Source organism: Phalacrocorax carbo, chromosome 7, assembly GCF_963921805.1.
Source record: "Phalacrocorax carbo chromosome 7, bPhaCar2.1, whole genome shotgun sequence".
Classification (NCBI taxonomy): domain Eukaryota; kingdom Metazoa; phylum Chordata; class Aves; order Suliformes; family Phalacrocoracidae; genus Phalacrocorax; species Phalacrocorax carbo.
Genome location: NC_087519.1, coordinates 10,873,735 through 10,894,573, shown reverse-complemented (window position 1 = coordinate 10,894,573; position 20,839 = coordinate 10,873,735). Strand labels below are relative to the sequence as shown.

Here is a 20,839-nt window from a genome sequence, read left to right as displayed (position 1 = left end):
ATGTGAATTTTATTATCAGTACATAAATTCTGGGTGACAAATTATGAGTGTAGCTTAAGTTTTCAGTTGCTGCTTTTAAACTGTACAACTTTTTGTGACTCATAAGCATAAAATTGCCCACAGGAAGACCTCAGAACTGAGATGAAAGTTTTTGAGTATTCCTAAAATACGTATTTGTGTTTAGACTTCCATAGGAATGAGTGTTGCTATTTTTCACTTTAAGGATATCCTACTTCAAGTATTCCTTCTTCATTATTACTTTGTTAATAATACCTTGTTTTGCCAGGTGATATGCCTCAGCTGGTCAGAGGAATGAAGCTTTTAAACCAAGCTGATCCGTGTGTCCAAGTTTTAATCCAGGAGACAGGAGAGCATGTGCTAGTGACAGCTGGAGAAGTTCATCTTCAGCGTTGCTTGGATGACCTGAAAGAAAGGTTAGAGGGGCAAGGAGGAAGAAATATTTTTAATTCAATAGTTGTCTGTTGTATTTCTTTGACAGATGCATATCTTTGATTTATAGTCTGGTAAAATTGGAGCTTCATCCACCAACAGTTTTCACCATTGGATCATAAAAATACCTTTTTGTAGCTATAAAATTACCTGCAGTTGGGCAGAAGCCACTAGCTCATCGCTTTTATGCATCTTATACACCTTTTGGGCACTTTCTAGACATGATAAATTGCAGTAGGTTTAGGGGTCCAATTAAGAGTGTAATGCAGCATTTGTACAAAATAAAAACTATGAGAGGAATCATGTCTGATAAATGAAGTCTCAAAAATTAGAAAGCAACAAGACCAAAATTGTATGTGCACGCTCTATACTGTTGCTTTGCTCTTGACATTGATTTTTTTAAAATGTTGATCTGTTCTCTTACTCATGAGCAGTATTTTCTGCAAGCATAAATGTATACATTTAGTATCTTCTAATGTTTATTTAAAGACTGGTTGTCTGAAACAGTCCTTTCCTATAACTTTGTTTAGTAAAAACTTTCTGGTACTTCTGTCCACATGCATTTACTGTCATTTTCTTTCTAAACCAAAAAGCAAACCTGTTGATAGATGCTTGAACGTTTGTCTTACCGTGCCCATATTCATTCCAGTTAATATCAGACAACAGTCATTTCTTATGGAACTTAGACTGGATCACTTGTAGAATTCGATGTGTGTTTTAATGGTTAACCTTGTTACAACTTAGTGCAACACATTTTTACCACTCTTAAAATCATAGTATTACTATTTAATACACATCACTTGACTGTTATGTGTTAAGCAGAGCAAAACTGCACCTGTCTTCAGCTGTAGTTTGCTTAGCAAGATGTATAAATGCCTTGATTATTGGCATTGGTCAAAACTGAAAAAAAATTACTAAAACAATAGCTATGTGATGGGGAAATAGGATTATAGTGAGCAGCCAGTAGCGGTCCCTATATTTAGATTCCTAACCTTTTTTTTTGTAAACATAATTTTGTTTTTTTTCTGAGTTGTCATCTAATTTGGCTTTTGTTAAGAGAACTGTAAACTGTCAAGAGTGACCATTTTGTGTCCCTTACTTGTATTCCTCAAGAAAACATCAGTGTTCCAAGCTACTAAAGCACAGAAACACTCTGTACTTGTAGCGTTGTAAGCAGAAACAAGAAACCCTTGAGGACATGGACTAGCAGGGCTCCTGCCATTGACCCAGTTGGATTTGACATATGGTTCACGATGACTTTTTTTCTCACTTGGGTACCAGCTCCCAAAACGAGTTGGGAGCAAGTGTGTTTAATAGCTCATGCTCCTACTAGCCATCTCTGAGGACTTAGCATTAGTTAGCTGCCATCCCTCCCAAACTAGCTTGTGGGACAAGAATTGTCCATTCCTTCTCTCCCCAGTTTGTGGAAGGAAAAGCAAAGAATGGGATCCCTGTCTTCCACCATTCCTTGTGGATTCATTGTGAGTTCTGATGGTGGTACACTTACTTCAGTTAACTATTAGAACGTGAAGAGGAAAATTCGTCGTCTGAAATGTTATAGTAGCTATTTGTGTGTTTCTGTACAGATGTTTAGTTTGTTCTAAGTGCACAGAGTTTGGAGTAGCAAATTGTGAGCTAGGGATTGAGACAGAGTATAATACCCTGAAAATGTAGCCCACAAGTTTTTCCCCAAAAATATTGGGAAAGTCTGTTCAAAAAGCTTAAGTCACACTTGAAGTAGAGGGGCAGGATTCTGATCTCAGCATCTGTCATAATTGTATCTATTGGGTTTTGAAGAGTTTATATTTTTGGAGTAATTACCAAAACTGAGGAGGTTCTGCAGAGTTGAAACTACACCGAATAATCTTTGTCAAGATTTTAATCAAACTTTTCTAAAGGCACATATTTAATTCTAGCTCTCCCAGTGTGTTTGTAGAAAATTATGTTCAAGTGATACTTATTGTCAAAGATGTGGAAAGACATGGAAAAACATAAAAGATCAGAGTCCTCCATGTTTATCTAAATTATTAAATATGGATGTTCAGTTTAATTTCCCTAACATCTTTAATTTTTTCTTCCTAATTAGCTCCTTTTGGATAGAGTAATAAATTGGACCTTTTAACTTTTGACTTTTAACATTTTATTTTCTGCATTTTACAATAGAAATTTTTAGAATTTTCTGTCCAAAGAGCATTGCAAATACTAAGCATGAGGGGATTAAATTACCCTGTTCAGAATGAGAAACAAAGAGAATGAAGGTGGTGGTGGCAGTGTAGGATTTTTTGGGGTTTTTTGTTTGTTTGTTTTTCTTTTTAGTATACTATAAGTGCATGGAAAAACTGCAGAGAAGGTGGACCTACTGGTTTGGGTCCCATGGAAATAAAGCTTGCAGTTACATTTGCTTTTCCTCTGCAGCTTTTTACCACTCTGCCAAAATTTACCCAAACCTCAGAAATTTTGGTTAGTCATTTTGTTGTCATTTCATGAACCTGCTCAGACCACGTGGGTGGTTAAGAAGGAGACACAACTCTGAACTTCAAGTCTGTCAGATAAATGTAATAAATTATGCTTCCTTTTTTCTTGCTATCACTGACATCAATTGATATGCATAAAATGTTTCAGCTGACTTTAAAGCATTGCTTTATGAAACTGTTTTAACAGTGGTTATCAGACCAAAGGACAAAATTATTTCTGTTAACTTAATGCTAACTGCATTACTCGTTGCCTGAGTAAAGCAGTGCTTCGCTTCCATTTCCTGAGTTGTAACCCTTGGCAGGTTTTATTCATGCTTAGTTACAAGAAAAATCCAGATACAACCCTAGCTTGAGTTTTTATTCTTCAAGTTGCACTTTTCTTGGCATTTAGATTAAATAGGTTCTAAAATAATCTAGTTTAGAGCAAATTTTGAGGCAATGAATTGTACGTTATATGAAAGCTTAGTGCAAAGTTTAATAAAATAGAGTTTTCAAATACCAAGATTATCAATCACAGAGGAAGAGAGATAATGTCGATCACCACTGTTCCAAGACTTGTGAAGCATTTCCAGTAAGTTGCTTTAGAGCTCCTAGGTCCATGTAGACCACAGTGCAAATGACAGAGCCTTTGGTTGTTTCTCAAGGCTCAAATTATATAGATTAAAACCAGTGAGTAACTTTAAGCTGTGTTTGCTTGGATATAAGTACCTATGATTTCAGGTGGCGGCAGTTGTGGTTGTTTTATTGCAGACAGCTATTCAGCTACTAGCTTTCAGCTGTCAGTACTACTAATTAGAACTGAGGCTTGATGCAGAATAGTGGCTATTCTAAAACTGATTTCAGCAAAATGTTTCAGCTTTAGCATGAGATAGAGCTGAAGAGTGAGTGTTCTGAATGCATTGCATTAGCCTCACAGATGCCCATGCAGTCATGTAAGTAATTCATCCTTTAGGTGATGCATACTAGAACATGAGTTTCATTAATTTTGTTTTTGAATGTAAACTATAGCAGCCTGAAAATCTAACTGCACCTCCTTTACAAGGGTCAGTGACTTATCCTTATCAAAAAATTAACCTATTTGTATAATAGTTCTCTATAAACATTAATTAGCAGGAATGTTGCGTAAGTAAAGGTAAATAACATCTAGACCTTAGAAACCAGTCATTCCAATTTGGTCTTGTTTTCTCCATGTTTTTAAACACTGAGCCTAATTCAGCTGGCAATATTGAACATTATTTTTATACCTTTATACCCAAATGATAAGCCAAAACCATTGATCCATTGATCCATCGTTGATCTGGTGCTTGCTTGCTATACCACAGGTTGTAATTGTAGCAGTGAGATGATAATCGGTAGAGGATAATTTTTATAGATGGTATAGCTAGAAAAGGCTGTTACAAGTCTTTGAAGATACAGGGTTACTGTTTTAGCAGTGGTAGGAACCTTTAATTTCCAAAAAAGGTGCTTCCTGGGAGATTTTGCAATGAGACTATTGTTTTTCCCCTTCAGATGAGGTGAAAAATACAGGCTATTTTTGAGATCTGATGGAAAGCTTTCAACATTCCAGTATCTTCAGCTGAGTATCCTGAATGTATTTGTACAAGATGCTGACTATGTGCACTTAATAAACATCCATTTCACAGTTCTAAAAAACCAGGGTTTTGCTTGGCAATTTTCAGCTCCTGTGATTACAGTAAACAGGTAAAGTACCATACAGAATATTTTGAAGTCATAAAGTTGTACTTGAAGATAAAACATGATCCGTTATGAATGAACATAGAGGTGTTTGTTAAATATATGCAAGAGCTAACAAATATGGCACTTCCTAGTTGGGTGGTAAAATAACACATTGGCATACTCAAAGGTGTGAGGCTTATACTTTTAGAGCATTTTAATTACTAGTAATTAATTTCCCTCATCTTGCAAAATACCCTTTAAAGTGTAGTGAAAGTTTTCCTGCAGACTACTCACTTCAAGACAAATAATTAATAGGTATTAACTAATCTGAAAAAAATTGCTCTTGGTTAATAGCAGTGCTGTGAACAATATATTAGTTCCTTAATAATCCCACTTTATTGCTGTTATAAATGCCAATACTACAATATTGTTGAAACTTTTGTCATTCTGTTTTATTGTTGGTCTGCTGTACTTGTTTTTTTTCTACATATTTTTATTTCCAACACAGGTTTTCTTCACTATGTTAGGGTATTTCCCAACTTAGTTTAAAAGAAAAAAGAATGCCTTTTAGGTTGTCTTTCAACTCTTGACCCAAAATAATTCCTTTTAAAATTGCTAGTACTCTTGCAAAGCAGACTATAAATGAGTTAAACAGGCTAAGCTGCATTGGGTGAGATTTTTTTCCTTTCTTTTAGCATGGAAAAAGACCGTAATCTTCACCTACTGTCTCATACCCCATTTTACTTTGTGCAAAGGTTGGATTTACCTTTTCTTAATTAGTCCAAAAATAAGATTCATCCACAGCATTAAAAATTTGTTTTCTTCCCTTAGAAAATGTTATTATCTTTGATAATCTTCCAATATAAACTCTTCTAACAAACTGAAAAGTGTTTAATGACCTGAAATAACAGGGTTTTCTGGTATAGAATTGATGATTTAGTTTTTGTCTGTAGTTAATGGTCAATTTATCTTAATTGTCTCCCATAGTTTCTTTTTGTTTATGTTCTAATATTGTATAAAGCTGCACTTGCAAAAGTAACTTTATAAAAAAAAAACTACTTAATTTTCATTGAAGCGACTATACAATATAAAGCTACTTGGGATATATGTGGGAGAGGGATTGTGTTTTGCTTTATAGCAGAGAAAAGGCTGCTACTAATGACAGGTCTATACATGGAAAAAATTATCTGGCATAATTCTGTAATGAATGTGTCCCTATCTGGTGATACTCAGGAGTAGCTATTTCACTTGAAATTTGTTCCCTTTCTCAAGCCACCTTAAAGGCATTCCAGTGTAGGCAGTCATTGACTTCTGCCTTCAGAGCAGTGCCTTGTATAGTTACATTGTTAAAAGATCACAATTATGAATCATCTTCCACTAGCTAATTATAATATGAAGTCACCAGGGGCTTTTTTTCCCTACATTATTCCTCCTTCTGCTTCTGTACTGCAGTCCTAGTTTCATGCACATGGGCAGCACAGTATTGTGCACAGATTTGAATCTGGTGTGCTAGGAGTGCGGAGAAAATGCTCGTAGCTGCAGAGTACTTGATCTGAACCCCCAAGGTTACAGAACCGTGGCTCTGCACTGCTTTACAAAAGCCTGTTCAGCTTACCCAGTGCTTCATCTTTTCAGAGCATCTCACTGTAAGAACAGCTGTACTGGTTCAAACAGGGTGTCTGTCTTGCTCAGTAATGTATCTCCAGCAGCGTGGCCTAGAGCAGATGTCTGGAGAAGAGTAAAAACAAAGAAGCCGTAATGCTTTCCTGGGCCTTAATCGTTTTCAGTTCAGGGACAGTTCAGGGCCTGTTGTGGTTTGGTTGTCAGTTAATCCTGATCCGCCTTCTCCATGCCCTTAGTGATTTTATAGACCTCTATTGTATCCTTGAAACATCTGACGGCTACTTCTACTTTCATACCTTTGATCTCCCTTATTCTCATTTTCTTCTAGTTCTCTTGTATCTCATTTTGAGGGTAGAGAACAACAGCATGTAGTTTCCAAGATGTGGGTAAAGTAATTTACACAGAAGCACAGCAATGATTTTTATTTTCTTCAGTTCCTTTCCAAATGTTTCCGTAGACATAAGAAGGAATGTTTCTTTCTTGAAGTACACAACACTTTTAAGAGTTCGAGTTTGAAGTGCATTATCTACTAATCTGTGTTGCAATCAGACTTACTTATGAACATCTGTTCCATGTTAAAGGCCATTGCCCTACCTTCCCCATCGTTCCCTCCCCCCAGTTTAAAAGTCTTTTTAAAATTTTAAACTTATTTTTAAACTTTATTTTATAGGTTTGCAAAGGTACAGATTAGTGTATCAGCACCTATTATACCATTCCGAGAGACAATAACAAGACCTCCAAAAGTTGACATGGTGAATGAAGAAATAGGTAAACAGCAGAAAGTTGCTGTCATACACCAAACAAAAGAGGACCAAAATAAAATTCCTGAAGGAATTCAGGTCGACTCAGATGGGCTTGTTACAATATCTACTCCAAATAAACAAGCTACTCTCAGTGTGAGAGCAGTGCCACTTCCTGAGGAGGTGACTCGACTTCTTGAAGAAAACAGTGACTTAATTAGAACTATGGAGCAGCTCAATACGTCTCTGAATGAAGATAAAAAAACCCATGAGATAAATCAGAAGACTCTTGATATGATCAAAGAATTCAAACAAAAGTTGGAGCAAAATCTACAGGGAAGAAAGTGGAGAAATGCTGTTGACCAGATCTGGTCATTTGGACCACGGAAGTGTGGGCCTAATATTTTGTTATATAATTTTGAGGGCTACAAAAGGTCTGTGTGGCAGTGCCTTGGGAACGCTGTGAAAGAAGTAAGTAAATACAGAGACTTTGACAACAGCATAGTAAGTGGATTTCAGCTGGCTACGCTTTCAGGTCCCATGTGTGAAGAACCCCTCATGGGTGTTTGTTTTACAGTGGAAAAGTGGGAAATGAATAAAGTTGGAGAGATGCTGTCAACTAGTAGTCAAGATTCAGGGGAATGTGAACATAAACAAAATGAAGATACTACTCTAACAAGCAGTTGCAGTGATGAAGCTTGCAGTGTGAATGAACAGCAGGAGAGCAATCAAAGTTTTCCAAAATCACCTGAGAAAATTAGTAAACACAAGGGAGAAGCTTTACTTGCAGATTGTTATGGGCCCTTCTCTGGACAGCTGATTGCCACCATGAAGGAAGCTTGTCGTTATGCTCTGCAAGCAAAACCACAGAGGCTTATGGCGGCAATGTACACGTGTGAAATCATGGCTACTGCAGAAGTTTTAGGTAAGACAGGCAAAATAAACCTTTGTCAAGAATTTGCTTTATGAGTTCTAAGGTGAGGTTTTATAAATTAGACTGAATCAGAAAGTGTAACTTGATTAAAAGTTTTGTCAGAAGTTTTTTGTAGTTCTCCAATAGATTTGTAAAATTACTTTCTGATGCCTGTATTTATACTATTCTGAATGAAAATGTAGTATTCTTCTTGCTTAACTGAAACATATGCATAAATAGCAATGCGACACTTTTTTGGAAGTGCAAGATACAAATTGTTGCCTTTTTATGAAATGATTGTAGTATCAGTCTCAGTAAACATGAATACCAATATCGTGCCTCAAAATTAAGCATTAGTTCTATGAAGAGATAAGGAAACCTATCTTGTTTGTACAATGAGTGCAGAATCTTAGTGAATGCTATTTCAAGATGTTTTAATATAATAATCAATATAGAATTAAAATCAGGAAAAAGAGAGAATCTCAAATTATTGTTACAGTCCAGTTGGTAGATTTTTTTTTTTGCCAGTAGCATCTGTATCCTCCTGCTGTGCAAGTTGCTCACTCTGCAAACCTAGTGCATCCCAAATTTGTGCCACTTATATTACCTTACCATTTACACCTACTTGAAGTTGTTTTTATGTCCTACTTACAACTCACCTCATAACCTACCCTAACATTTGTTCTTGGAGTTTTCCATGGGAGTTGCTGGCACACTGAATCTGATCCACTGTACCAAGATATTCTGTAAAACTAATTTCCATTGCATGTACGCTATCAGGAAATTTACTTTGACTATACTACTCATGACAGAAATTACAGTATATCCCACATACAATCATTAAAGAGTTGGCTATTTGTTGTTAAAATCTCGGCTGTTGTGCACACAAGCATAATGACAGCAGTTATACAAAACAAATTGGTCTGAAGAGCAAAATTTACAATTGTATATAGTGAAAAGGAATGCCTTTGCATGAGCATGTGTTTTGTACAGCTGCATGATCCTGTTCTTTTCTGGAGGTACTCTTCAGTAGGCCTAGTAAAAGGTGTCCTACGGTGAGCTTATTAGCACATTACCTTAAACTACAACTTACTATGACATAGAACTTCTGCATTTTTAAACTATCTTTAATTATTTTTTTAACATGCAAGAATGCCTAGCAAAATTAGACTTCGTAGCATTATGCGTTACCGTTCCAGGAGCACGTTAGCACAATGCTTCTGAATCTCTACATCAAACTATACACAAGGTATCAATTTTCAAACCACAAAAACACTGTATAAATTGCTAGTTTTGAAAATGCCTGCTACCAGAAAAGCGTGAATGTTTATAGTGATGTAATTAACATGCATTGGCTCATCAGTTGTGCCATAAAACCAAATGGAAATATGGCTTTCTAATGCATATATATTTTATTTTTTTTAATGAGTGTAATTTAGGACCTAGACATGCAAGCAAATCAGTCCAGTCTAATGAATGTGAGTTGTGTGGTAGTAACCATGGACATGCACTTAGTTAATTACAAATTCATGGGTATAATTTTTATTATGGAAGTTTAAGCTAACAAAATTTATCCTCATTAAGAAAATTGAAGGATATGCATGCTATCCAGTAATACTTGGCAGTTGACATGTGATAAACAACTGGCTTCTGTAACTTGGTCTTCCATATGTTGACACCCAGTTGAGTTTAATAGATCTTCGTATTATCTGATTGTTTCTAAGATGTTAGCTTCTGAGGAAGCTAGTTGTTTTATGTTAGTTGTCTTAGTGTATAAAGCTTTTTTCCATCAGACTTTCCTGACAATGAAAATAAACTGAACTGGAGCTGAGGAGAGGAGCAAGGAGAGGGGAATGCAGGAATGTGTCGCAAGGTTATACATGTCCAGTGTAACAGCCTTTGGGGTTAGGCTTGGGTACTGCATACACTCGATTTTTCCCAGTAGGTTGTAGTTTGAGCATCTCATTCCAACAGTTAGTTTGCTAGAAGTTCTGTTTTTACACACTCCTGCTTTATGGAAGTTCTATATAAACTCCCAAAAGCTGAAGACTGTTCTAACTAGTATCACATGTTTAATTATTGTTAGCTTGTGCCTGGTGATATTCCTACCTTTTGAGCAGTTCTTCCCTTTTGTGTTCTGGAGACTGAAAGCTAGACTGTCTTCATTTTGCTGATGTCAGGGAAACTTAGTTGGGAAGGGACTTTACCAAACTCTGTTGTAGCTTTTTTTTTTAGATTTTGATAGCAATTCTAAAGTCTTTATTTTTTAAAAAATAAAGTTACTAAAATTTTAGATCACAGCATTATAGGGGGCAATTCACAGCAATTCATAATATTGTCTCTGGCTCAGTTGTGTAAGTGAAAACGTGCAGAATCCAAAACAGAAGAGCAGCTTCTCCTTCCCTGTTTGTTGAGTTTATGGTGATCCCTAGGCTCTTGCAAATGGTGATCCTGCTGTCCTTCCGCAGTATTTCTTTCCAGTATGAAGCTGCTTTTTTTTTTTTTTGTGTGTACAGGGACTACCGAAATTGTTCGGCATTTTCACTTGATGTACTGAAGTATCCTTCAGTAATGGGACGAACAGGACTTAAATATTAATACATCTTTAAAGTCAGCCTATTACGCACAGATTTATTCTGTATGTTGCAGCACCTTGCAGCTGTTTTTGAAGTAGTATCATATTTTCAAAATAACTGTTTTAACTATTTTGAATAGGAAGATCTTATAGTATTTCTTGGTGATTGATGCTGCTAAATCCATTCAGCTAATTCATGTAGAGGTAGAACCCGCATTTCTTCAGTATACTGCAGCCTGCCCATAGAGGTAAATCTGAGGACCTAATGTAACTTCTTTGTGCTAGCATTAGCTGAGACAATACTCCAGACTGCTTGGATGAAACACATGTAACTAGAAACCATTTAGTAAGCTGTAAACTGTCTTTTGGCTTTTATGTTTTTGAAGAATAATCTTCAGTGAATTATGGCCGTAAAATATATGCATCTAAAGTGCTTTGTGATAAACATTACCTTACTTATTAATATGTGTGCAAAGTTTTCTAAGTCCTACTTAAAACAATTAGTAATTATAACATTAATAACCTATAAAGTGGTTTTGAACTTGCTTGAACAAATGGCTTTAATATACACTGTGGTACATACACAGTGTATGTACAGTGACCATGATAAGATGCTCTTTTGCCATGTGTATGTTTAAGCTTGCATTTTAAAGCAGTTACTGAATTGTGAGCTGTGCTGAGATATGACCTTTTCATATCTGAGAGTTTTCTGGACTCACTGAAATGTCTATAGAGATGAAATCACTTAATTATGTTAACAAAAGCTATACATGCGTGGCAAACTCAGTGACACCTTCAGACACCTTAATCTTTTTGTGACTATAAATATAGAATTTTAAGTATTTCCTCAGTTTCCTCTTGAGCAATAAGACTATTGTGCATAGTAAAAGTGAAGTTCAGTCAGAGGAACAGTGGCAAGGTCCTGGTAAGGCATAGACAGATAAAATTATCAGTGATGGTAGAAAGAACACGTCAACCCACATTTCATTAGAGAACTATCAAGTCTGAAATGATTGGTGCTGAGCTGATGCTTCATTACCTGTATCTGACAAGAAAATTTAACCATACTAGCTGTGTGCTTGTGCTAAATTTCCTGAATGAGGACCAGATCCTGAATTTAAAAAATAAAGGCAAATAAACCCACTCTAACCTTTCCTCTGGTGTCCCACAAAAGTCTACATGCGTATCAATGTACATGGCTGTAGTCTTTTATTTCTGTCAAGTCAGAATAGGTGACATGTGTTATGAAGTAATGTAGATTTCTAACTATTTCCAGTAAGTCAGTTTTGCCCAGATGTTTGAGGTATCAGTACACATTCATGTTTTTTCAGTGCAATATCATCTAAAATATTTGAACGTCTTAGAAATTGATACAAACTTGTTCGTCTCTACAAGGTACTTTTAAAGGTAATTTGAACAGCTAATACTAACTATTCACATTTGTAAATGAAGACATTTCTAAAACATTTTTAGTGCATAGGTTTTCTTGTGTTTTTATTACCTTGATCACCACAAAAGTATTTGCTAGTTATTGTCTGTAGAATACTTAGCCCATAAGTTTGCAAAAGCATTTTAAAAAATTAACTTAATGCCTACTGTAAAGCCAAACATGGGTGTTTTCACAGCTGCTTTCATGATACATAGGCTGTATTTCAATGGATTGAATATTAATTTGGGAAAGAAAAATAGAAATTATCCATGACTAACTTATGCCTGAATTAAAAAGCTAATTGAACACATCAAACATAATAAATAAGTGGTATTTCAGATGAACAAGTTTTCTGTTATTACAATAGCACTGCAGTATCTGGGAGAAGTACCACATAGGGATATGGTGATCCAAACAAACATCTAAAGGTAGCTAAGATATTATTCCTGAAACAAGTACCATTTCTTAGTAATGTTTCTCAAATATTGGTTGTAAGAAATAGCGCCAGTTAAGCACATAATCTGGCAGACTGCCTTTTAAAAACTAGATCCATACAGTAGAAATAATTCATTAGATGTTACTACCAGTAACTCTATTATTAACATATTAACATTAAATTAATACATTAACAAGTGTTCTAATATTAGAACAGATGGTTCTGCACATTGTACTGGCAGAATATGTTGTTTGTTTGAATTTAATGGGTCCACTTAATTGATACACTTACAGGGTAGAATTTTAGCCAAAGAAATTATGTCTTTTACTTAATGCTAAAGTTTCCTAAATATTTATTTATGTATTTCTCTTCATGGCACAGAATATAAATATATTGGTAAGCTGATCAAAATTATGTCTTTGCAGGTCGTGTGTATGCTGTCTTGTCCAAAAGAGAAGGCAGAGTGTTACAAGAAGAGATGAAAGAGGGGACGGATGTGTTTATTATTAAGGCAGTCCTGCCAGTAGCAGAAAGCTTTGGTTTTGCTGATGAAATCAGGAAGAGAACTAGTGGCCTGGCCAGTCCGCAGCTGGTGTTCAGCCACTGGGAGGTAAAAATATCTATTCACTCCATCTGTTTTGGTGATCTATTTCCTGTAGATGTGGCAGACTGGAATAATAAGCAGAAAAGGTTAAGTTTTGGTCAAGACATTTGATTAATACCTTTTTGAGATGAAGAGGCAAAAAAGTAGCTTTATATTAGTCTTACTTGCTTTTATAGATCTGCTGTTCAGAATGTATTTATATTTTTAGATGGGATTTTTTTATTATTATTTCAATAGAAAGTAAGGCCTTCACAAATGAAACTTATTCTTCATCAATGCGTTTTCCTGACTTTTATGTGCCTTTTTAACGAGTTCTCTGGTAAACTTGTTTGAGGAGTGGGAAATTAAAAAAAACACAAAACCCCCAACCTACCACTAATAGAAAATGTAACAACAAATCTAATACATATGAAAGTTAACCATTTAGGGGTTAGCAGACATCTAAGTCTATTCCTTATATATTCCAAGTCAACATGTATTTTCATACAAGGCAAAGGGAACAGATTTCATTCTTTCAAAATTAATTCTGGTGATAGTAAGTGGAGGTGTCTACAAAATCATTCCCTTTGGTCATCTTTGTTGTTAAAGAAATGAAGACGTGAAAGTAAAGGTGTAAAGGAAAGATGCAAGTGGGAAAGCTGATAAGGAGTCTCATCAGCTGAGAGTGCGCTGTATTTTGTTCCTATGATGTGGATAGCAGATCTTCAAGGAGAAATATAAAAAGTTGTACATCAGAGTTCCTTGTTTAAGACAAACAAACCTGCATTGTAAGGCTTCTTGGAAGACTCTACTGAAGGAGCCAAAAATGGGTTCAAGGGCAAGATTCAGTGGGTATAAGCTTTTCACATTAAATTTTTAAAATAACTAAAACCTAGGTTTTTCTGGGGTTTTGTTGTTGGTTTGGGGGTTTTTTGTTTTGAAATTTATTTTTTTTTTAGTCAGGTGCTCCTTTATTTGGTGTTAGGACCATAGAAACTTCTGTAAATGGATTAGAAAGTCTTTTTCTTTGTTTGTTTTTATTTAATATTCTGATTTATTTCGTGACCTCAAATGTCAGGCCTCCGAATACAAACAACTACAGATTTTTGAGGTCAGTAATACTCCGTGCAGTTGCCAGCTATGGTCCGTTCACCACTGTTTCTCTCCAAAGTATGTGCTGGGTTTTCACGTGGTGTGGATTCTTCCTCATCTCCTGTAGCTAAATTGTCCTAGTAGGCAGTAGCAGTTAAATACTTAACTAGCAGTGTTTCTTTGTTAGTAATTGGAACTGCCTCAGGAATTTTATGCAGATTCCAATGGAAAAGGAGGATCTCTGCAAACCAGCCAAGTCATGTGCTACCAGAAGAGTTGGGAATCCTTGAAACAGTACACTTGGAAAAGTACATTATGTCTTCCTTGGCAATGGTACCTTATGAGTGTTAGAAAATGCAGTGGACCAGGGACTTATCTCTTCTCTCTCAATATTAATACTGATTCATTTAATCTTCTTGTAACTAAGTCTGACTTCACCAAGAATCGTGGAGGGGAAAAACAGAGCTACACTGAATGAAAAAAGAAAAAAAGCACGCCTCCCCACAGCCCCCAATGGTGTACACGCAATAAAATAGATAAAGCAACAACTTGAGTATAGGGATCTAGGTCTATGCCAGTAACAGATTAGGCACCTCAAACCAATGCGTGTTGGCAGTATTGCATACAGTAGTTTTGTCAGTTTTGGATGTTCTCATTTGAAGTGCAGCTGGTGAGGTTTTGTGGCTTAACTGGTCTTTTGTCTGAACAGCCTCTGATATCAGTGCCCTAAAGGAATGTCAGTCAGAAGGACGTTAATTCGAGCTAACCATTGTTTTGTGCTAGTTTCTTTAGGATTTGTAGCTACTGTGTTCCAATACTAAGCAAAACATATACCCCTTGCCTCTCAGTCCTTCCCTTCTATCCCCAAACCTTGGCATATATGGCCGCTCTGTCAGATGTTATGAATTTCACATAAGAAAATGCTCACATGTAATTATAGATATGCATAGGAAAGGGAGATTTGAACAACTGGCAACATTTTCTAAAATTGACCCTCAGGAGAGATTATAGTTACAGCTAGTATGTTAAAATGTAGTGTTGGTAGGAAAAATGATTGTGTAAGCCAGTCACCTTTCCACCTGGCAAATCTGTTGGTGGGGAGGGTTGTTTTTTGTCACATTGAAAGTCATGCTCACATATTTTTGTCACAAAATAAGCCTTTTACTAAGCTACTAGCGATGTTGGCTCTGTACAGCAATGGCAGGGGGAGTGCATTTCTACTCACACATCATCAGCAGAGTTGCTAAATAAATACAATTTTCAGAATCTCTCTGTACGACAGAGAAGCCTGAAAAAATGGGTTTGTGTCTCAGATCACATGAATACTTTGTAGAGCTTTTATCTGTTTATTTTTCTTTCTGTATTCTGCTAAAAACAAAACCAAACCCCCAAATAAAAAACTCTATCAGGTTTCATCAGGTATTAGGCATGACTCTGACATGCCTACATTACTGATGAGTTATGGTGATATATGTATATATGTGAGAAGCACCAGCATTTTATTTGAATCCCAATTATTTAATGTATCATTGTATAAGATAATATGATGTGAACTCTGTCTATATAATCTTACACTATTTTTAACTTAATGCTAAAAATGGAAAGGGAGTGCAGTAGCTACTCTGTTTTGTTTTGTATTTCCTATGTTACTGACTATATGGCTGCTGCTTTAATTGCATACTTTCCAAACCCTTCCATGACATTCTGAATTAATTTTGTGTTAGTGGTGTTTTCTCAGTGTGCTTGGCTCATTAGCTGAGTACCTGGGACATGTAATTCTCTACACAGATTCCTTCTAATGTGTTCTTATCCCCATTTTTACAGACAGTGAAACGGGAACTTTTGGGTATTTTCAAACTTTTAAACAGTTAATGTCATGGAAATCACATGCATAAAGTATGTTTCAAGAAACGAGGTTTGAATTAATTTTTTTGTTATTCTTATATTTCATTAATATGATTGGTAGGTTGCAAACATAGGAAGGTAAATGATAGAGCCTACGTTTAAATGGAGCCATTTTGGTCTCTGTGGAAATGAAATTACCTTTTTTTTTTTCTTCAGTTAATGAATGTATTTTGTATAGTTCCGATTGCTGCAGTCCCAGGAGACAGAGCAATACACGTATCGAGGTCTATCTTATCAGATACTCATTTTTTATTAATTTCTTCTGTCACGCTTATACAATTTATTCCTGCCTGTAGAGGACAGCACCAAATACCCATTAATGGGAGCTTTCAGTTTGGTCCCAGTTTAAACAAATTAATTTTAAAAGTTAATCAAGTATTTTCCTTTATGATATCCCTAGGCAAATGTTAAGTGTATTGGGTTTTCTTGGCCATATTTTCTTAGATTTCAATATATACTTTCTTCTGAATTCTTAGCGTAAAATATATAACTTCAGGATAATTATGAACTTGTATTTTTTCATATCCTTGAATTAATAATACACCTTCAATTAGTGTATGTTTTTGCCTGAGCCCGTTTCCTTTGTTCTCTCTTGATTCTCTGCAGTTACATCTTTCAGTCAGGTAATTTTATCTTAATCATAAGGTTCTTTGAACAAGAAGGTATTTGTGATTGCACAATGCTTAGAATAATGGAGCTCTAATCCCATTTGGGAAATCTGTGTTATAGTAAAAAAATAATGTGTGTGGCTCTATTCAGATGCTGATTGAATTCCCAGCAAGTGCGGGAATTGTCAAAGACATCTACTAGTTATAAAGTTGTGAAATGTATAGTATTCCTGTTAACTCGCATCTTTTAAATTGCATAATGATTGGCTATTAGACACTTCTATTCTTGCGGGGGGGGGACATGGGTGAACTGTAAACACAGGTTAATCTGAATTCTTTTTCAGCATCCCTTCTAAGTAGAATAGTGTCTAGAATGTGCTTTAGGGCACTGGAGAAAAGTAAGAGAAGGACTGCATGTAATAAGTGGTAAGAATGTGAGGCATTCTGAATCTGGAAGTTTTATATTCTGAATTTTCATTCATTCCTTCCGAATTGTAAGTCATTTTACAGCTCAGAAGATGAGGGCTTAATATAGAAATTGATGGATGAGATTGTTAGGCCTGCATTCAACAGGAAACAGACTAAGGTTACGAGTGAGACTCTTAAGAATCTGTGAATCTATACTAGGTTTGAACTGTAACTTTACGTATATCATTGTGCTTGTGACAGTTTAGGCACGTAAATGAGTTTTAGGAGTTACCTGGAGCCTTTCCAGTATGATGTCCTGCTTTTGGCTGGGATAGAGTTAATTTTGTTGCTAGCAGCTGGTCTGGTGCTGTGTTTTGGATTTAGGATGAGAATAATGTGGATAACACACCGATGTTTTACTTGCTGCTAACTAGTCCTTACACTAAGTCAAGCACGTTTCAGCTTCTCATGCTTTACTGTCTGCGAATGCTGGGGGTGCACAAGAAGCTGGAAAGGGGCACGGCCGGGACAGCTGGCCCCCGCTGGCCAAAGGGGTATTCCACACCGTATGACGTCATGCTCAGCATATGAACTGAGCTGGGCATTGGTCGGCGGGTGGTGAGCAATTGCATCGTGCATCACTTGCTTTGTATAGTCAATAATTTTTATAATAACAAATTATATTATTATTATTATTATTTCAGTTATTAAAGTGTTCTTGTTTCAACCCATTAGTTTTCTCACTTTTACTCTTCCAATTCTCTCCCTGATCCCACCGGGGTGGGGGGAGCGAGCAAGCGGCTGCATGGTGCTCAGTTGCCGGCTGGGTTTAAACCATGACATATGAAAAGCTCATTGTATTGGCCAGGCCATCTGAAGGTAATTAAAATCATAAATAAAAGTGGTAGTGGTGTGGCTTTTAATTTTTCCTTTCAATACATATTTCTTAAGTAATAGGAAAAAATGCAACAGTAGAGCCACATGTCTCCTTTCTTCTTTCCAATTCCCGAATTCCTGTTTGTAGCTACTGACTGAAGTCAAGGCTAAAGCTCAGCTGTCACTGATTGAGACACAAATAAGGATGATGCTCTTCAGCCAAAATAAACTTGTATATTTTATAAGTAAATGTATAAATGTTCACTATTACATTATTTATTGGAAGAGGAGTTCTCATATCTGACTTCAGGCATTTTTAGGCCTTGGCTGTCCCCTTTATATATTGTGAATGGGATCTCTGAATTATGAAATACTTTTGAATGCTCATTTTACTTTATAGGGAATCTAATCTCCTAATATATCTCTGTAGGTTAAACGTCTAAAATTTGACTGTATGTTATTCCGCATCCCCTTAAACCTCCTGTCTCTGAAAGAAAATGAAAAGTTACGAATCTATACTTTTTTTTGGATTTTTGAAGGTTTTGCAAAATGGCTATGGATATGAAATAAGTAAACTTTTCTGTTGGGTTTATAACTTCCATCTCTCTCGCTTGCTCTCTCTTTTTTTTTTTTAATATTTTTGCAAAACCTTGTAATTAACAATCAAGAGCTGTTGAGAGAAAATACTTCTAAGAAATACAGAGGAAATAAAATTGGGAGAATTTTTTCTAGTTAGTTATGAAGACAGCAATCTGTTTTCAGGCTTTCTTTTAAATGCCTGTATAAAAGTATAGATAATAATCTTCAGAAGAAGATATATTGTGTTTATTTGTTTGATACATAAATTGATCTATAGTGATGCAGAGTGGCAGCATTCTGTGAAGCCAAGATTTGACTGCAAGGTAGTCAAACAATTCGTAAAAAGGGAGGCTGAAAGTTAGTTGTTGGGGTTTCTTTCTTTCAGGATGTGATATAGAGATTAGCTATTTATAAAATAGGCAAGGTGGTGCACAAAATATTTGGTACAATGTGAAAGTTTGTGTTTGGCAAAATAACTGTGAATTGTTTTTATTTTGAGAACATCTATGTGTAGGTGCTTCTGTAAAATTCTTTAGCATATTGTAGATATTTCTCGTCCTACCCTCTGCAGCTTAATCCTCATCCCCAGCATGATGCTTTGTGCAAGCATTTCAGGTGCTCAGCACTTCCCACAGTTACTCAGTACTCCAAAGCAGGAAAGGAGGTGATATCTGCTTTCACTATGATGTAATGGGTGCTGCAAAATGGAGAAGCTGAATCTGCAGAGAAAATTATCTTCCTTTCTGAATAGAAAGCATTTGGGGCCTATAAAGGCTTACAGAAGAATAAGATACCTGTTATGAAAGGGTTTTTCACTCAATAAAACCAGTAAGATCCCATAGTTGGTTAAAGGACAACCAAGAAAAGGCACAAACTTGTAGAATCTTTCCCTGAGACGTAAAGTTGTGGTTTCTTTCAAGGACAGGCTGAGATCCTGGATGCTTTGAAAGCAGAATGGCAAAATTAGTAATAAATTTTTACCTATTCTTCAGTTATATATTGCTGAGTGAAAGTATTTCAACACTGTAGTACCAAAATCACTTCAAAAATGGTATTCAGACTGTTCCACATTACAGGTTGTGGTGGCTCCTAGTCATATGCTAGCGTCACAGCCTTTTACCTGGGGTTGATGGAATGCAATTGTTGATGTGGAGGTTGCTTCTGAAGTTCCCAAATGTCGTCTTGCAGCACCACACTTTCACGTGGAAGGAATGACTTGGAAAACTGCCTGTCCATACAGGCACTAGCATGGCATGTGTTTGGCAGTAGTGCGCTGCCACACTCACACTGCCAGCACGGCTTTCCTGACTCTGTGTGATACTTAAGGAAGGCCAGCCTTACTGAGATAATGGGTCTTTCTGGATCTGAGGTCACAGGAGGAGTGTAGTCAAGAAATTAGCCTTTAGCCACTTTTGAGATTGTCATCTCCTTCCTGCCCCTGCCCCACGTCCCAAAAATGTACAAGGCACTGTTTAGAGCCCACCCCAGCCTACCTGACCTCAGTCTTACTGGTTGCAGTGCCCAGTGCTCTGTTCTGGAAGCACACTGCCAGTATCCAAATGGCCTTGCACCATTTGGTAATGCACTTTTACAGCATTACCCAGCTTATTACCGAAAACTCAGCAGATAACAGTTTTTCAAGGTCACATTTCACATAAACCTCTGCAAAGTTCTGTCATTTTATCTGAAACATAGAGGTGATTTCTGTTTGACAGGGATGCTTCAGACATCTAAGACATGTACATCAGCTGTAACCTTTTAGTTGCATAGTCTATGTCATTGCTAAGTGATGGACACCATTTGAACTGTGAATGTTCTTGAAGTATCTTTCTAGCATCAATTTTTCTAAGGTAGAAAGGGTTCTGATACACTGAAGCCTAAATCATCTTTGAAATTGTGCATAATGGTGGTTCTGAATTTTTTTTTAAAAAAGCTGCTGGCATAATGTTTTCCCTGGCATGCTAAGGGCTGCCTGTGGTAGTGCCCAATCACACAGAATTTAGTGGTTCTTGGATTTCTTATTAAGCAGTTGACAAAGGCCATGGTGTTGCTTGCTGGTCTTAAAATCTTCCCTGGACAGTGTAAGACTGCTCTTTCTATTCATGATCCAACTAAAGCATTTTCCACACTGATGGTATTTGGCTCAAAAGAAATTTTCTATCCTCATCAGGCAGTAAGGACCAGTAGGGGAAATGCTACTAGGAACATGGCTGCGTTCCCAGATCTGCATGACCTTTTGGATGAACTAGGCAGATCCCTTCTGTTTGCTTTTGATGCTTCTCTCAACCTTGTTTTGCATAATTAAGCTGCCTTAGGCAGAGACTCTTTCATACCATGGTTTTGTGAAATACACTAGACAATGGGACCCAGATCACTATTGGAGCCATCTGGGTGCCACTGAAATGCAAATAATAAATCATCCTCAAATGAAGCCTTAATATTCCAAGTCCTCTTGAATTGGAAGTGATCTG

At 36.4% G+C, this 20,839-nt stretch overlaps 1 protein-coding gene across 1 annotated transcript in view; it reads left to right on the top strand.

Moving 5' to 3' along the window:
- The window catches only part of EFL1 (elongation factor like GTPase 1), an 82,447-nt gene that overhangs the window by 56,481 nt on the left and 5,127 nt on the right, over nucleotides 1-20,839 (top strand). The window contains exons 17-19 of the mRNA XM_064456288.1: nucleotides 287-434; nucleotides 6,895-7,889; nucleotides 12,743-12,927. Of these exons, the coding sequence (XP_064312358.1) occupies nucleotides 287-434; nucleotides 6,895-7,889; nucleotides 12,743-12,927 (1,328 nt within the window). The remainder of the gene's footprint in view (nucleotides 1-286; nucleotides 435-6,894; nucleotides 7,890-12,742; nucleotides 12,928-20,839) is intronic.